This window comes from Fringilla coelebs (genome assembly GCF_963513975.1).
Source record: "Fringilla coelebs genome assembly, chromosome: 4".
NCBI lineage: Eukaryota > Metazoa > Chordata > Aves > Passeriformes > Fringillidae > Fringilla > Fringilla coelebs.
The window spans coordinates 28,251,314-28,268,991 of NC_140032.1; the positions used below are offsets into that span (position 1 = coordinate 28,251,314).

Consider the following 17,678-nt stretch of genomic DNA (forward strand, 5'->3'; position numbering starts at 1 on the left):
TCCATTTCCCTGCAAATCCAGCAGAATTGAAAATACAGTTTTCATCCAGTTTCCTCACTTAATAGACCAGCTGCAACAAGGGCCTGTTGTAGTCTCATGAACAAATCACCAGGAGGATGCCCAGGAAGCACTGAAGGGGAAGAGAATCCTGCTCCTCAGTTTTTATCCAAGCTGCTTGTTTGCAGTTGGTGGGTGTTTGTTGAGCTGCATTCACATCTCGGGGACTTGGCAAGACTTGCTGCAGGGTGACTGAACAGCTCAGAGTGACTGAACAGCTCAGTGCCAATTTACTGCACACTCCCATCTCTGCTCCAAGCCTCTGCAGGAGTCCTTTAGCAGGGGCATAAGTACAAGACAAGAGGAATTGAGCATGGGAAAAGTGTCCATAATTACCACCTTCTGCTCCTCTTCGCTGGTCTTATCAGACAGCTTCTGGGAAGCTTAAATGAGAACTGGAGCAGATGCTGAAGCAGTGGGATTTCTGGGCAGATTCTCATTACCTACTTTGCAAAACAGGCTTTCCAATTATCCAGGAAGTTAAATCCAGAAGTTGGATGAAATGAACATTTTCTACAATTCATGTCCAGCAGAGGCACTGACTGTTACTTTCAAAGCAAAGAAGTTGTAATGGTTGTTTTTGTTTAGAAAGAGAAATAGGGGCATTGAATTTGGCTGGTAAAGTTACATGGGTCTGAGTTTCTGTGACAGTATTCTTGTGTGAAAATGGTACAGCTGTGGGTCTGGGCAGACTCCTCAGGTTCCTTGTGTTTTGTAAACATTGAAATGAAGAGGTTAATTGCTGAGACATTTCCTGCCGTGCTGTAAAGTAAAACCTGATACTTATATGGATCTTGACTGGAAAGTCAAATTGGCAAGTTTGATTTCATCGTGTGCCTTAATTGTTTGCCAAATATAAACAATCAGCAGGAATGGAAATTGTTACAAAATGGTGCATTAAATAGTTTTTCTTTTTAGTATACTGCCATTACTCTATTATAACTAAATTATTTTCTTGACAATGTTTATTAAAAATATCTAAAAATAATAACCTCTAATGGTGTGTTGTAAGACATGGAAGTCTCCAGCACGTCCTGTGTAGCTGAAGACTTAGTACCAGTTCCAGTGAACAAGTTCTTCCTGTCCATTAAGGAAGAACTTAATGGTCTTGGATTCAATAGGACATGAAGCCAGATCTCAGTCTGCATTGGAATTCAATGTAGACATTTTAGGAAAATATTGAAAAAAAGACAGCATTTGGAATTCAGTATGAATGGTTGGAAACATTCTGCCTTTTCAGTTCTTTTTAAGAGCTGCAAAGGTTGAAGGAGGAGCTTCAAGTGGAAAGATAAAAGAAAGCACTTGGATACGCTGAGCCACATAGTAACTAAACATGAAATATAAATTAGAGCAAGGAGCTTATCAGGCAAAAAAAGAAAAGAAATGATTGTTAGTCTTTGGAATTGCTACTTATAAATAGAGGATTCCTAGGCAGTTGAACAACCAAACTGAGTATGTTTTGAGGCAGAGAAAAAAGACAGCTGGAGACATGAAACACCTAATTTATTTTATTTAAGGGTCAAATAAAAACACAGGATTGGGCTGTTGACTCTAAGGAATACTTGAAATTACTGCAAGTAACCCATTCTATGTGACAACATAACTTGAAATTGATTCTTAGAAAAGTTTGATTGAGTAACTTCTGGCACATGTAATATAATTTCAAGTCTATGTTGCTTTTTTTTGTTCTGTCTGTTGCAGCTTTTCACTCTAATTAATGTGCCTAGTAGCACATTTAATTTAATTTGTATGTGTATATTCACCTAGTGAAAGGTGAACAAATGCAGAATAAAAGAAAATTGTGGATTGTAGAAAAAAGATAAATTAAGGACTGTGAAAATATTGAACATAAATGTTTTGAAGACAGATACTACAGTCAGAATAGACTGTAGACTTGTTAACAATTTGTCCCCACCTCTTACACAGCACCAGTGAAATGGATCAAGCCTTACATACTATTCTGTAAACATTGACATACACTTGAAGTATGTTGGTTTTTTCAGTCACTGGGATTAACTCCCATTTTTTTAATTAAAAAGATTGTATTTGTAGGACAGGTTGTGTCTGTAGAACAGCTGCGGTGCCAGCTCACATTATTTATTACACATATATTAAAAAAAATAATAAAAATGCTTTTTCTCATAGATATCATAGTTTCTCATATATTCCCATCTTTTCTCTCATACTAATGTATTTCAATGCCAAAAGTGACAGGAAGAAGGAATTTTTATTATGGTTCCTAAATGTATATTATTTGAAAATCAAGGGAAGTAAATTAAAGTCTTTGCTTCTGACCTTTTCAAATGCAGTCAAAGGAGTCACTTTTATAATTTTAACTTGATAATACATTATGTAGTCTGTTTGATGTTTGGAACTCTCTGTGGAGTTCTTGGACAATTGAATAAGTTTTGTTTTAATAATGGGAAGAACTATTTCCCATATAAACAGGCACTTTAAATTAGTTTGAAGAATGCCTTAACACTTTGGAATATAATCTCATCAGCCTTCATCAGATACTCAAACCTCACCTGGTTGGTCCTTGGATGAGAGGATATGTTAAGGAAGATGTAAGATTCTGTCTGAAGGGATTCAGTGTCTGCATCCACTTGGTATCTGCCTGAGCTCAGGGGTAATACTTAAAGTTTAAGAAGATACCATTTCTTGAATCACTAAACTGAAACACTGTGCTAAGACATGAAGATAATGGAGTGGAAGTAGGGAAATCAAGGTTTTGTTGCTGAAAAAATTTAGCAAACGAATCACTTCTAGAGGGCTGATAAACCACAAATCACTTATGCATGATTTAGGGGCTTAGGTTTCAGGGACCAGGCTATATTTCAGGTAACATTTTGCCTGTTCACATTAGCAACAACAGGAAGGTTGGTTCTTAAAATCCTGTTCACAACTGGTTGGGCTGATGATCATAAAGGTCTTTCCAAGCCAAATGACTCTATGATTCTATTTCCATTCTGCACTTTCACTGAATACAGGCTCTCTTTTGCACCAGATAAGCTTTTACTATATTGGTGAACTTGGGAATGTGCCTGTAATTGCACAGGCATGTGCAGTTATGTAATGCTTCACAGGGGAGGTGATACATTCGCATTTTTTCTCAACTTTCATGAAATAAAATCAGATCCTTTCAGTAAAGACTATTTTATAAATATGACTGGTAGATGGATGTAATTTGTGATATAAGCATACAAGGTAGATGGATGTAATTTGTGATATAAGCATACTGGTATGCTTATATGATTGGCAGATGGATGTAATTTGTGATATAAGCGTACAAGGTCCCGAATTATGCATGCCTATAAAATATGAAGTCTATACTGCAACAGTTTGTGTTTTGTTGTGCATAACCTTCATTATGTTTTCAGGATGGAACATGAGGCTACCCAGCTAGAAAAGCAGCACGTGCACAGTGTGTATGAAAATACAGCTGCCTACTTCAGTGATCTGCAGACCAAAGCATGGCCTCGTGTTCGGAACTTCCTGCTGGAGCAGAAGCCTGGCAGTCTCGTTGTTGATATAGGTAAGCCATTCTTTGAGGTGACATAAAAGATTGTTTATTAGCTTTGTTAGTTTACCTGTTAATCATATTTTAACCTTCACATCAACTGGGTTTTTAAGTTGTTTAAATCTGTTTTAAAATTGTTTTTAAGTCCCAATGCTAGATGCAATATACTGCTTCTTTTAATTCTTTGGCAGTGTATCATGTAGACAGTAAATAAATGTTTTCTCTTATTTTTGTTGAGCTAAGTCTTAATCTATCCATTTCCCCACTGGCTTAATGGTCTTTCATTCCCCTGGAGCCCTTTTGAAAAAAGTATGTTAATAGCCCAATTATTTAATATTTCAGTTTCTTTAGATCACTTGGTTTGTGTAATACCAGTCTGCAATTCATTGGTTTTCATTTGTTCTAAAACTCTTCCTAGCAAGGCTTTTTATTAAGAGAAATCTTCTGATATGATTGCTGTTAAAAATATTTAAAAAAAAAAATCTGAGAATCTTCCTGTGATCCAAAATATGGACACCATATTTAGGTGTTTTCCTGTTATGGCATTGTCTTCCCTACATTATAGTAGTATTTATACCTGGATTTTCTGTTGTTCCTGCAGACTTTCCGGGGGCTTCCAGGTGCTGGCATGTTTCCTTTGCTTGCATTATGACTTCAGTCCTGTACAGCACATTGCAAAACAAATGCTTGTTTGCCCCATTGTGTTTTCCATACTGTTTAAACTAATAAAATACTTATACACACAAATGTGCTCAATAAATTATGCATCTGCTTTATCCAGTAAGAGAAAAACATTACTTGAATATGCTGTAGGCCATAATCAGAAGATAATATGGAGTTCTCCTGCTGCTGTTGAGCATTACACCAAAATTACTTGATTGGTTTTATTTTGAGCATGTAGCTATTTTTATATGTCTGCACCATTGTGGCTAATCTCAGGAAATGTCCTCTAGCCTACACTCACTCAGCTGAGGGCTAGATTGGTACTTCTCAGCCAAAATCATTGCCACCTCAATAGAAGTAATTTACATCTTAGCTGAAGTTTTTTGAGGCTTTATCAGCAGGGATTGCTGAAAGCTTAAGGTCACCCTGTTGCAGCCTCATCTGGAGAGAAGATCAGTCTTTACAGTTGCCAATATGAATACTCCCACTAAGGCACACAAGGTATCTTCTTTTATGAGGTTTTATAACATCTACAGCAATCTGACTGTTGTGTTTACTTTTGACACGTATTTAAGGAGGAGTTGTAATAAAAGTGGCACTAGTGCCTAGTGGCACTAAAATTTTCAACATGAGATCTTTAATTGGTAATTTTCTTTTCAGTTTAATACTGCCTTTTATTAAAATATCATTTTCTCCATTTGCCTTACTATTCTTCACTGATCAAAACACATGAAAATAGCTTGGCCATTGTTCGCCTCAAGGAATTCACCTTCCTGATGACTCATTTAAAAGTGAATCTCTGGAAATGTAGATTTTAAGAATACTGGGATTTTTGACACTATGTAGCTTCATTCCAGAGAGTACCCTATACTTCCAAAGACTCACAGGGATTACAAAGCCCTTCACCAAAAGCCATGTGTTAAGCGACTGAATCTTCCAAATTAATGATGGTTGAATAAATGTGTTCTTCTGCAAACACAGTAATGAATCATAATTTATAAAAATCTTTAAAATTTGTAGTTTTCTAACATGCAGAGCTTCATGTATTATTGCATATATTCCTTGAACTGCATTTGCAATATAGTATTTTCCATTTTTCTCAATATTTGCAATATAGTATTTTCCATTCCTCAAAGAATAGTGCTTGCTTTTTGCTGAGAAATGTGCTCTTTTTCAGCACTGAAGTGTTGTTCTGTTCTGCAGTAGCTCCTGTGCTGTCTCTCTAGATAATGGTGCACATTAACAACACTGAGAGCAGTAGTGCTGCAAGAAGCAGTGATGTTTCTAAAGATAACTCCAGGCCTTTAAATTGAATTACCAGTACTGAGATGATTCTCTTTGCCAAGCTGCTACCCCATTGCTTGGCTGTCAGCTTTCAGAAATTATTCCTGACTAGTGACCCAGAGCTGCAGTGAACGGCTCCCAGTATAATTTTGAAAAGTGCTTGTTATGCATAAGGCATTGAAGGATCCTCTGAAAGATTTCAATTCACTACAGCACAGTCCTTGAGAAGGACTGTGCCTCCTTTTAGGTGGAAGACATTCTGGAACAGTTCATTACATTTACATGGCTTATAATGCATTGGCACAAAGTTAAAAAGAGGATGTGCCTGCAATATTGAGAGAACTTCTATGATTTATGGTTATTTTTGAGTCTGTATCTAAAGAAAAAAATTCCACTCTGAACTTGTGTCAGTGGCATTTATGGTTTAGGACTTCTTGGAGAGAAATGGGATGCACTGGAGAAGTAGTGCATGGTGTTAAGCAAAGGAAAGAGATCTGTTGCAGACCACTGAAAAGACACAACACACTGGCTTCAGGAAAGCCCCTGAACAGAAGGTAGTTGGAAGCTGGAATGGCACTGGGGAAAGGGCCTTAGTGCTTCTCCTTTTTTTACCCTCTCCTGGGTGCCATTTTTGGTCATTGTTGGTAACAGGATACCAGGCTATACAAAGACTCAGTGTGAAGCAGCATGGTTGGGTTTTTATTCTCCAAGATGTACAATACAGAGGACCATTCTTCCTTCTTCCATCTGCACTTATCCTTGTTCCCCACAGAAATACAAATAACCTGCTATTATACAGGGCTCTGTAATGAGTATTTCTGTTAGTGATGTTGGTACTGTTACAGTCCTAATAGTGTGAGCATACAATACAGTCCAAATGAGCCCTGCAGCAGTTAGGCTAGTCAGCACAAACCCTCTTTTTATTTTCCAGGAAAATTTAGGATTAGGAAAGCCTGTGTATTATTTTCACTGCTTTAGGAAGGAGAGCAAATGTTTGGAATATATGACTTCTGACCTAGTATCCTTTTCTTTAGGTTGTGGAACTGGAAAGTATCTCAGTGTCAACAGTCAAGTGTATAATCTGGGCTGTGATTACTGTGAAGGACTGGTAGAAATTGCAAAGAAGAAAGGTGATGAGGTTCTGGTGTGTGACAACCTTAACCTTCCCTTTAGGGATCAGTGCTTCAATGCAGTCATTTCAATTGGAGGTAAGACAGCATACCTTCATTCTGTCCCCAGCAAATGAGAACTTCTGTGTTCTTTTCTTTTATTTCCATGTGGCTTCATTTCAGTTAATTGTTTTGAAACAGTTCCTTAGAATTACAGGAGATAGAACTGAAATTAATTTAGTCAACATGAAACAACAAAACTCCAGTTACTCAAGAGGCACTGTTGACCAAGGAAATACGCATATTACTTGGTTGTTTATATGTGGTAGAGAAAGGATTTCCTTCTAGCATGCATTGTAAACAAGTGAAAACTAATCTAAACATGGCTGCTCAAAGCTTAAACATATTACATGCTCAAGACAAACTCTTGGTTTCTCCATAGCATCTGTTTTGAACAGCAAATGCATTGAAATGAAAACTTTATAGCAGAACTTGGAACTCACGCTAACAATTATGTGTTATGAATTTGGATTTCTCTTAGTCATAAGAACTCAGATTCATACAAGTGCTTGTTGTCTAAAATGACCAGGGCATCTCTGCATTTTAACTCTTCTGACCTCTCTGTTTGAAAATACTACTCATAATTTGAGAAGTATAATTTGCAAAGTGTAGATAAAAAATGAGTACCCACTTACAGTCTAGGCTTTTAGCTCTAGTCTTGATTGAGCTTCTTTCAGGTTTTTTTTAATTCATCAGCAAAAGTACAAAGCATGATAATTATTACTGATAGCAACCAACAAACTACTTGAAATGTGATAGAAATGTATTTTAAAATGTATCTTTCACATCAACAGGTGGAAGGAAAAGGGTGACTAATACACAGGCAGTAATCATATGACTTTGTTTCATGTTGGCTAGTTAACCAGTGAGCTAGTTAACCAGGAGTTAACCTACCCACATTTCGGGTCTCATAGCACCATTTCAGTGCTTATCAGATCAGCTGACTCAGAAGGATAGCATACCTGTCTAGTGTTTATATCAATTATAAGCCTGACAAGTTTAAAAGTTCACATGCTGTTTCGGTACATTTAACAATAATGGATTTTAATCTCTCTTGAATAGAGACATGGTATGCCTGTGTCCATCTAATTCTAAATAAAGTGGTTTTCATCCTATTACAGAGAAAAACAAGTATTTATGTACTTAGTCAAGTACTCTTCTTGGATTTGTTGATATAATCATGTTTATAGGATTGATTTTTCTGCAGAACCACCAGAGTGATTCTAACCAGAAGGAGTATTTAACCCATTAAAGAATTTGCACAGATTCTGTTGGTTGATTGTCATTTCTTTCTGGTAAATTAAGCTTGTGTGTGTATACTGTCTCTGTCAGTTTTGATAAAATTTTATAGGAGGTTCTGTGGTGATATATGGCCTAACTCCAGTATAAGAAAATATCAGTTCCTTTCTCCCTATCCTGTACAAAAAAAAAAAGATTTTTTAGATTTTTTTTTTTTCAATTTTGAAAAAAAGATTCCTTGGAGTCAGGAGTACAAAACCAACACTGGAAACAAACACTGACTACATAGAGGGGAAACTCTTCTCAGAGTTGTCTATTTTGTATTCTCAGCAGCTTGTAAGAGTCTTCTTAATATTAAATGCCACAAATGCTTTTCTTGGCTTGTGATAATAAAGCTACATTTTTTCCCCCTTTGGTAATTTAATCATAGTTTTGAATAAAGACAGGGCTAGTTGGATGCACTTTTCATAACTGCAGTGTTGAGCTAACACTGTTTCTACACCTAGAATTGGCTACTGTCAAGCAGCACATATAATCAAATTTTTCTGAATTTATAGAGAAATGTCTTCAGGTAAGAACTTACTCTATTACCTGCTGTTCCATGGGTAGATTGAATGTTTTTCATGTAGAAGTGGCTGGCTCCAAGTCCACTTGAAACAAATCATGGAATCAGTCCTCTTTACATCACTGATCAAATCTGGTGCTGATGATATATAGGACAACATGATCAATGTGTCCAAGCTAGGTACAAGTTAATGCCTGTGAGAGTTTAGAGAGAAAATAGTTCTCTTAGCTATTCTCTGACTGTTAAAATTGGCTCATTCATACTCCAGGTGAATAGGAAGATAAAAATAATGTAGAAATTTTGAAATGTAGTGTCATTTCACATTGGAGTGAAATTTGAAAATTTGGAAATTGTCCTGGAAATAAAATTAAAATATTGTGATCAAAATTTTTATTTTAAATTTGACTTTATTTTTTACTAGCATAAGACAATGTAAAAAAATTATAAAATGCTGAGACATGCAATGTAGACATATTTTACAAAACTTAAATTTAATTTGACAAAATTAAAGCTATAGTGAATATTTGTCTAAATTTTCTCATTAGAACTTTTGCAAGTGTGCTGATATAAAAGTTCAAAGTATCTTTTTTCTGATGTTACACTTTGCTGTATTTGTTACATGATGAAAAGATTTTCTGTTTTCAGTAAGATAAGTCTGAAAATTATGCCAAAAACTAAAGTCAACTTGATACTGATTCCCCTAAAGGCTAGGCATTTAAGTGAAAGCCTGCCGTATTATAATGTCTTATGGGTTCTGCAGAGAAACAGAAACCTTCAGCTTATATGCCTGACTTTTCTTGAATCCCTGTTTTGGGATGAGATTAATTTCCTTCTTCCAGATTTTCCTATTTTTATCTATTGGACATAATCATAAAAGAGAGCATTCTGAGGTGAACCTCCATTGTGGTACCTATAAATTCAGCACTGTTGCTGACTTGCAGCAAGTGATAATTTGGAATGAGGCAGCTGAAATGATTGAACATGTAAAACAGGTTGAAGATGGAAATGCTTTGGCTTTACTAATATTCAGTACATAATACCTTTCCTTTTTTCACAGTGATACATCATTTCTCAACTAAACAAAGGAGAATCAAAGCAATAAAGGAAATGGCAAGGATATTGACACCTGGAGGCCAAATAATGATTTATGTTTGGGCTATGGAACAAAAGAATCGTCGCTTTGAGAAACAAGATGTATTTGTTCCGTGGAACAAGGCCTTGTGCTCGCGCCATTTGTCAGAATCAAATCAGTCTGGAGACAAGGGTGAGTTTGTCCATAGTGCAAAAGGCCAAGACATACACCCTGCACAGCTTGTCATCTCTGAGTGCAGCTACCAAAACAATCTGCAGCCAGAAACGGATTCCAAACATCCCCGCGGTGTGGACCATTGCCTCCCCAGAGCCTGCTGCATGAAAATTTCTGAGGAAGAAAACAGATTTTACAGTGCTCTAGGAAGATCTTTCCGCTCGTGGTTTTTCTCCAGATCACTGGATGACTCAGCCCTGAGAAAGCAAAGTGACAAAATGAAGCACCTGAAACATGACGGAGTGTGGGCCAGCAGCGCCGTACCCATTCAGCACTCACGGCACTGCAGTTTGGATTTGGGTCACCATGGGGCACTGCTGAATGAGCAGAGTTTAGATGATGATGATGATGTGTTTGTGGAAAGCCTGGCTCTCAAAAAGCCACAGTGGTCGCCAGCCACAGATGCGCTGAAGGATTTAAGTTTAAATGGAGGACACCAAAGTGTTGCTCGGAGCAAGGGGGACAGAGCTTCATTTTTAAATGGCCCAGTGGAAGACAAGGACTGCTTCTGTGATTGTAATAAAGATGGTGCTGGTAGGTCTGATGCCAGCAAGTTTTTCAAAAGAACTTCAACAACTGACTCCACCGACTCAGCTTTGGATTCAGCAGTGTCTGTTGGGGACCAAAGTGATGCCGTGTTGGACACAAAGGCCTTCATGCGTTATTACCATGTTTTTCGGGAAGGAGAGCTGAGTTCCCTGGTAGAAGAGAATGTGCCTGAGCTTCAGATACTTTCTTCCTGCTATGACCATGGAAACTGGTGCGTTATTGCAGAGAGAAGAGGAACGTAGCTGTAAAGAGAACAAAGCAGAATCCAGTGACTGAGGATTTTAAGCTCTTCCTTGTGTTACTGTGATTGTGGAGTGTGACATGGAATTTGAATCTTGTAGTTGTGTGCCATTCATTTTTGAGTTATTATCTCTTAACTATTTAACTAGCTAATGCAAGCTCTGTATATAGGAATGTAAGTGGTAGACAATATTTATGTTTTGTTAAACTTTTATGAAGTTAAAACTGTAGAGTTTTATATTGCTCTTAGCAAATAATTGTGTTTTAAAATATACTTTTCTATTGAGAAATAAACCTTTTTATAAAACAAGGATCAGGACATCTTTTATGAGAAATATCCTCTCAGTAGAAAGTCTAGTCTTTGTTCTTCAGATGCCAGAAGAAGTTTGTCACATTTTGTCACATTGCTCCCTATTTCTGAAGTCCTATAAATGAGACACAGACACTATGTCTAAAATTGTACTTGACTGTACACTGGTAGAGTGCATGCTGCAGAACTGGGGGCAAGCATGGTCCCAGTGCTCCTTAGCTGGGAGTAGAGTTATTCATGGGCAAAAAACGGTGTACCAAACAGGCTCTGCATACTCTGTCATTTGATGTTTGTATTTGGGAGCAAATGACAGCACAGATTGAGGACAGCATTTTTTACTTTTGTTTTAAAAATAATTTTTTTCTCAGGTGCAGGTGAAGTTTTATGCATTAGCTCTCACAAATACTTTATCTTAATTTCCTTTGCTGTAGTTTTTCATTGGGTATGTGTATATAAAAGTCAGAGGAATTTGTGAGAGTGTGAGTATTATGTAAAGTTCTAAAAAATCAAATCCTTGAAATGCATATATCTTTTTGATAAGCCTGGGAAGCTAAGATTAAATTAATAAAAATGCAGTGCATATCTGGTCAGCTGTTGTATTTACTTTTCTTGTTCACAGATATGAGAATATATATTAACAGTGTGTTAAATAATGTAGACAGGAAAAGGATAAGCCCAGTTTGCACATTACCAACAATTTCTTGTCTTGTGAAGTGTAAATGAACCTTTTGAGTGATAATAGGTGGTTTACACAACTTTCCTGTTCCTCCAAGACATACCATCACTATCTGTCTTTAGTAGGTTGTAGCAGTTTATAGTGCTGGGGATAAAAAGCACCTGGCTTCAGAAGATCAGTAGTGGAATTGCTAACAGAAGCAGGGCTAGAAGAGGTTAATTGTCTCATTGGCACAGAGTCACTCCATTCCTGGGCTTAATTCATAGTCAGTGGTTGCAGTGCAGGGCGCACCTTCAGCTGGTGTGATTTCATGACCTTTAATGGAGCTGCACAGATTTCCCCCTTCCCCCCTCTCCCCCCCAAAAAAACCCCAAACCCCTTTTGTTACAGCAGTTTTTAAGAGCTATATAATTAAGATATCTGCCCTATTATTGAGCAACTGGCTTTGAACACAAGGCAATAGGAGTGAAATGCCAAGCTTTTCCAGTCTATGCTGCATGAGCAGGTAGATTTGGGATTGTTCAGTAGAAAACCTTGATAGTGCTGAGTATTTCTGATGTAGCTTCCCAGCTGTTAATTGCCGCATGGTAATGTATTGCAGATTTATTTGCTGGAGCAATGTCCTCAAATGATCATTTTTGTCTTCCTCATAGCTTGAGATCCTTATGCTTTATCCTTCCTGGGTCTGTCCCACTTGCACTCCCCACAGGCCTTTGAAAATCAAAGTGTGCCTAAAGAACCAACCATACATTTGAGGCTTCTGAAATACCATTCCACTCTAATCTAAATGTTACTTTCCACAGAGCCCAGGGCTGTGGTTTTCAGTTGCTGTGTGTGAGCCACACTTCAGAAAATGGCCCACATTCCCTGCCTCCCTGGGTCCAGCTGCTCCTGGCTCAGGGGGCTGCATCTGCTGCATCCTCAGGCTCCAGATTCAGACACTCAGTGCCAAAGTACCCACACTGCAGAGCCAGCATGCACTGTGCTCAGCTCCATGCCTCGTTTGCAATGTGGTTGTTTCAGACAGGGGAGGCCTGCCTCTTTCGTTAGGAATTTCTGGATGAGCTTGAGAATTTTAGAAGAGAAGTCAATTGCATCCAGATAAAGTATCCCAGTGGATATTCAGCACTGCTGGAATTTGGGCTGCATTTAAGAAAGAGGTAGATTATTATTGTGCTATATCCAATTCTGAAACTTCATCCCTAAATGCCAGCATGCAGAAACTTTATTACACACTCGTAAAAAATTTATTATGTATTATTAATCTTAACTGACAGCTGAGTTTAGTTATTTGGGAGAAAGAACATCACAGCTTTGTTATATGAATGTCTACAGTCTGACTGTGGCATGTTCAGTGTGTAGTTAAGTAGGCTGATGATATTTGGTGTAAACTGAGAAAGGAAAGGTGTCCATTCTCTTAGAATATAGACTTGTCATCCTTGCAAGAGACTGAATCTGTGTCAGGCTCCAGGTAATACTTCTTGCTCTATGTGTTTGAATAACAATTGTCCCCTCAAAGCTGCTGAAGTTTTTTGAACCACTTTTGTGTTTGTAGGCTTTCCATGCATTATTTCATTTGAGGTTCTTGCCCAGGGATGCTTTTTACAAATACTTATTTCTGTATTGAATTTTCTCATGTTTTGAGTTTGTGCTGGGTTTGGATTGTATTCTTATAGATTCCTGTGAGAAGGAGAGGGGAGGTTTGGTAAGCAGCTATTTTTTTTTCTTCCCCAAACATTCAGTTGTCCTCTGAGGATGGATCATCACCATGTAATATAATTTTTATGGAATGGGGTCAGTCAGCTGAGGTTGTGGCTGTGAAGTCTGCACAGCAAACCTTTATTCTTGCAGGCAGTCTCCATCTATTGATGGAGCCTGCCTGGATCAGTAACAGCTTCATCATCTCATAAACCAGATTACCTCACTCAGAGCATGGTGAAGGTTTCTCTTGAGTGGTTTCTGTTTTAAGGAGGCACACCTTAAGCAAAAGGTAATTTCCAGCAGAATCCATGTGATCCCAGACTTTAATAGCTTACAGACAAAGTTAATGTGCTTAGAGTAGTGGATATACCATTAAAAAGTACAGTAAATTAATGAATAAGTAAATAAACCCCAGCTGTCCTTGAAAGCTTAAACTTTTGGCAATGTCAGGATTGAAAGATCTGACTGCTAATAAGGTAAAAGGCAAATGTGTTTTTACATTGCTTGTCTGATAATTGGGCAATAATATTGCCTCAATTCTGCTGATAAAAAAACTTGCTTCTGGCTTTAGTGGGCTTGGATTGCTCCTAAGGTGCATATGTAGCACTGAGTGGCACGTGGAGAAGTTTTGATTACGTGAGAAAGATGCCCTGGTTTCTTACAAAATTAATTCAGGTGGATCTCCCACTGAAGTTGAATCAGTTTCTGCCCATTGCCTCTCATCCTATTGCTTGGCACTACAGCTGCAGTAAAAAATACATTGAACAGATTGACTTTATCAGGACTAATGCAGTTGTAATCATTGATAAATGTTTCTATTAGAAATGAACATATGTAATTTTTTTGGTACTAACAGTGACTAATTTACTTTCTTCCAAACCTGTTGTGTGTGACTTTAAAAATCACAGTTGAGAGATGAAAGCTGAAAACATTCTAGCAGACTTTTCTGGTACTTAATTTTATACAGGTTACTTATGACCACAGTTCACAATACTGAGTGAAGAGTTGTGTATGTTCCACCAGCAAAATGTTGCTAGTGAGCCCTTGGGTAGGTTCTGAGTAGAAATAATAGCTGTGATCCTGCATCCTCTCTGCTGTGCCATGTCTCCATCAGACTGCATCCATAGCACTGTTGGGCTGTATTAGTATGGACAGTGTGTTAAATCTGCTGTGCTACCCATTTTCTGGCTCAGCACTTTTACAGGATTTGGGACTGCTTCAGTACTTGAGGAAAATGAAGTGTGTCAGTGTTAAATATATACAAGTGCTTCTCTCTTTTGTGAGTTCAGCATTTCTTACTTTTACAGTATATGAATTCTGGCAGTTAAGCCATGATTTTATCTTCCAGTCTGCTGGTGAAACCATGCTGAGGTACTGCTCTGGAGTCCATACATGGAATCTATTCTTTAGTATTCAACAGAAATAAATCCTACTTGGTTAAAATACAATTTTCGACAAAATTTGTGTGTCTTCACATTAGCTAATAAATATATTAGCTCCTGAAAATCTGTGTCTTGGAAAACTCTTAATGAATGTCAAATTTGAGAAGACTGTGTTAGTGCTGTTTTCTCATTCAGTTAGACCACGTGGACACAATGCAGAACAGGAAAGCACAGTGATGTGCTGTGGAGCAGGGAGTCTCTCTGCCTTTGAAACATTTAAGCTATCTCTACATCTTCCTAGAGTTTGGGGTGCTTGAGGACAGCCGATGCCTCTGTTGCTCTTGTGGCAATTCAGTACCTGCAGCTGCTTCTTCTCCCAATGCTCAACAGAGATAAGCTGTCTTAAAAAGAATACAAATTTTTCTATGTTGTAAAAAAGCAAGCAACCAGCCCCCACCATAACCACCACTACCACTACTAAAAAACCCTAGTAGGGGTGATTCAGCAATTATGACCATATCTAAGCAGAAATGAAAAGGTGAAAGAAGGAAAAAGAAAAGGAAGATACTATGTGTGGCACTCCTAACTTTGAAAAGATTTCTGGATATAAATTGTCCATCCCCTTAATCCTTGTTGGCAAGGTGCTGTGCTCTGCTTTGATGAGGGGTTTATGGATGGGACAGTGGACACAGGAACAGTGAGATGGTATTAGGTTGCCCTCTTCAGTTGTGACAAAGTAGGTTGACTTTTGCAAAATTTTCAGTTTGCTTTTGCTTTTTGTACAGCATCTCAAATTCTTTTTTTCTGAATGAAGACAGTATTTCTTGTGACAGTTTCATTTTGAAAGTCACAAGTAAAATAGATAAAATATATAGCTGAAGATACCTCCTCTTACACATGTGATAACAAAGAAGTCTCTGTGTGTGCACAGTCAGATTGAGAGCCGATGCTCATCTTGCACAGGATAAAAATAAGTCATTTGTGAGAGACATTTTGGTGAGGCAGCGTCATGTTCTCTGTGTCTCTCTTCTGCATCTTTGCAGAAGACACTATGCTACATGTCAGAATTACTGGGAATAAATTGACCCTTCACATCTCTGCTTCCTTACCACAGGATAGTCAGGTTTAATTCTGAACAAAGCATTTCTTGTGAAAGGAGGAATTGGCTCTTTGGGCAAAACAAATGCTGTAGTGCAGAGGAAGAACAGATACTCCAGACAAGGGTAAACCTCTGTACTTAAAAAAGGGAAAGTGGAATGTTTTGTGGCTCACTGGCCAAAGCTGTATTCCAGTGTGTCCAAGAGAATGCAAGAGATGAGACAATGAAAAATTTAATAGAGAGCAAGTTGCACACAGCATTTCCAGGCTGGTTTAAATTCGTGCTTTATTCCATGATGTAGCCTGATGAAGGTCATTGCCTGTACTGAGCACAAGCAGCAACTATCAACATCAATAACCATCAAGAGGGCTCACTGCTTCTTGGGTCTGACCCTCTCCACTTGACAAAGACTGGTGTTCTAACATTGACCACTGGACCATTAAAAATGTTTTTCTAACTCCTGAGTCATAGGTTTAAATAAGGAGCAGATACAAATATATATTTCTGTATATATAATCTTTTTTAATGCAACCTTTAAATTTTTTTACCCTGCATATGCTAAATGCTTTCATTACATTATTATACAATAGTAAGTAGCCCTTGATGCAATTTCAGAAAGGGAAGCAAACAATTTGACAGTGAGGAAGACAGAACTAAGCCATGAGTGCAACTGAGCTGTCAGCCAGAGCATGTTTGCATGGAGGTAGTAGGAAAGAAAGGGAAGGTGCTAGGAGAATCACATTAAAGACAATGACAAAAAGTGGCTCAAGCTTGTGAAATCTGACCTCATTCAGGGAAAAATTACCTCAAAATCTGATTCAAAGTATTCCATTGACTTTCCTTTCTTTGTATTGGTTGTTCTCAGAAATGCCTGTTTACCCTGGGATTTTCCTTTCTGTGGATCAGAGGAGAAACAAAGATCCCTGGGAGGTTTAATTTATGTTTAAATATAAAGTAGAGCAGTCAGTTTAATAATGGATCAAATGTTTGGCCACAGTTTGGAGTGTTTCCATAGTCCCTGAAGAGTGAGCCACGGGCACACCCAGCTCTTTTTCTCTCTCCTGCCTCCACCTGAGATTCACAAGGAAATAAAAGTAAAAAATAAAAAAAATCTGTGCAGGAAGGGCAGACTGTGCTCACATGTTCTCACCTGCTCCTTGAGCTGGGCATTCAAAGCCCCAAAACTTTGCATGTTTATTTTTATTTGCCATGAAAAATACCTAAGACTTGTCTGGAGAGACCAAATTCTGAAGTGAAAGGAAACTTTAAAAACTTACCTGTGAAAAACCAGTGATTCTGTACCTGAATTTGCTCCGAGTTCCAGCCATTGATTTTGCTGGTGTTTGGGTCAGCCTTCTGAATGGGAATTTTGCCACACAGGCTGCATGTCTGCTGGATGCACCCCAGTGTGTCCTGAGGTGCAGCTTTGCCTTTCAGTTCTCATAAAGACCTTGCAGGAGATACAAGTGATGTAGTGCTGTGCAAAGCAGCCTTTTGACTGTGAACTGAATTTGTAATTGACATATCTATGAAATAAACAAACCACGAGTGTCTCTGAGCAGGTTAACCCAGGAGCCCTTCATCCTGTCTCTGTGGTAACATATTAGGCTCTGGCTTATTGAGAGTAGAGCAGCCTAAAGGAGAACTAATGGAGACAGAGTATCAAAAAACCCATGCTCAAGTGGATAAATACAAGAAACAGATTTAATACAGCAACTACATAAACAGTTGCGACATTCTTACGTTGAACTTTGAAATAAACAAGAAATTGTGTAGTGGTAGCCATTTGGTGATAATAAATATGGAGATTTCAGGAATGGTGACTTGAAAATGGAATGCTGGCAATGAAAGTTTGTATTTTCATGTACATGGGTCAAAAGAGTTCCCTATGTGTAACAGGCTATAAGATGCTTATGTG

General features: G+C 38.0%; 1 protein-coding gene across 3 annotated transcripts in view; it reads left to right on the plus strand.

Annotated features, from left to right (window-relative positions):
• TRMT9B (tRNA methyltransferase 9B (putative)) overlaps positions 1 to 11,341 on the plus strand; it is a 110,530-nt gene extending 99,189 nt beyond the window's left edge. For all 3 annotated transcript variants that reach the window (XM_084204772.1, XM_084204773.1, XM_084204774.1), the window contains 3 exons: positions 3,438 to 3,592; positions 6,559 to 6,732; positions 9,555 to 11,341. In XM_084204772.1, the coding sequence (XP_084060898.1) occupies positions 3,438 to 3,592; positions 6,559 to 6,732; positions 9,555 to 10,594 (1,369 nt within the window). In that variant the 3' untranslated portion in view covers positions 10,595 to 11,341. The remainder of the gene's footprint in view (positions 1 to 3,437; positions 3,593 to 6,558; positions 6,733 to 9,554) is intronic.
• The last annotated feature ends 6,337 nt before the right edge of the window (positions 11,342 to 17,678 follow it).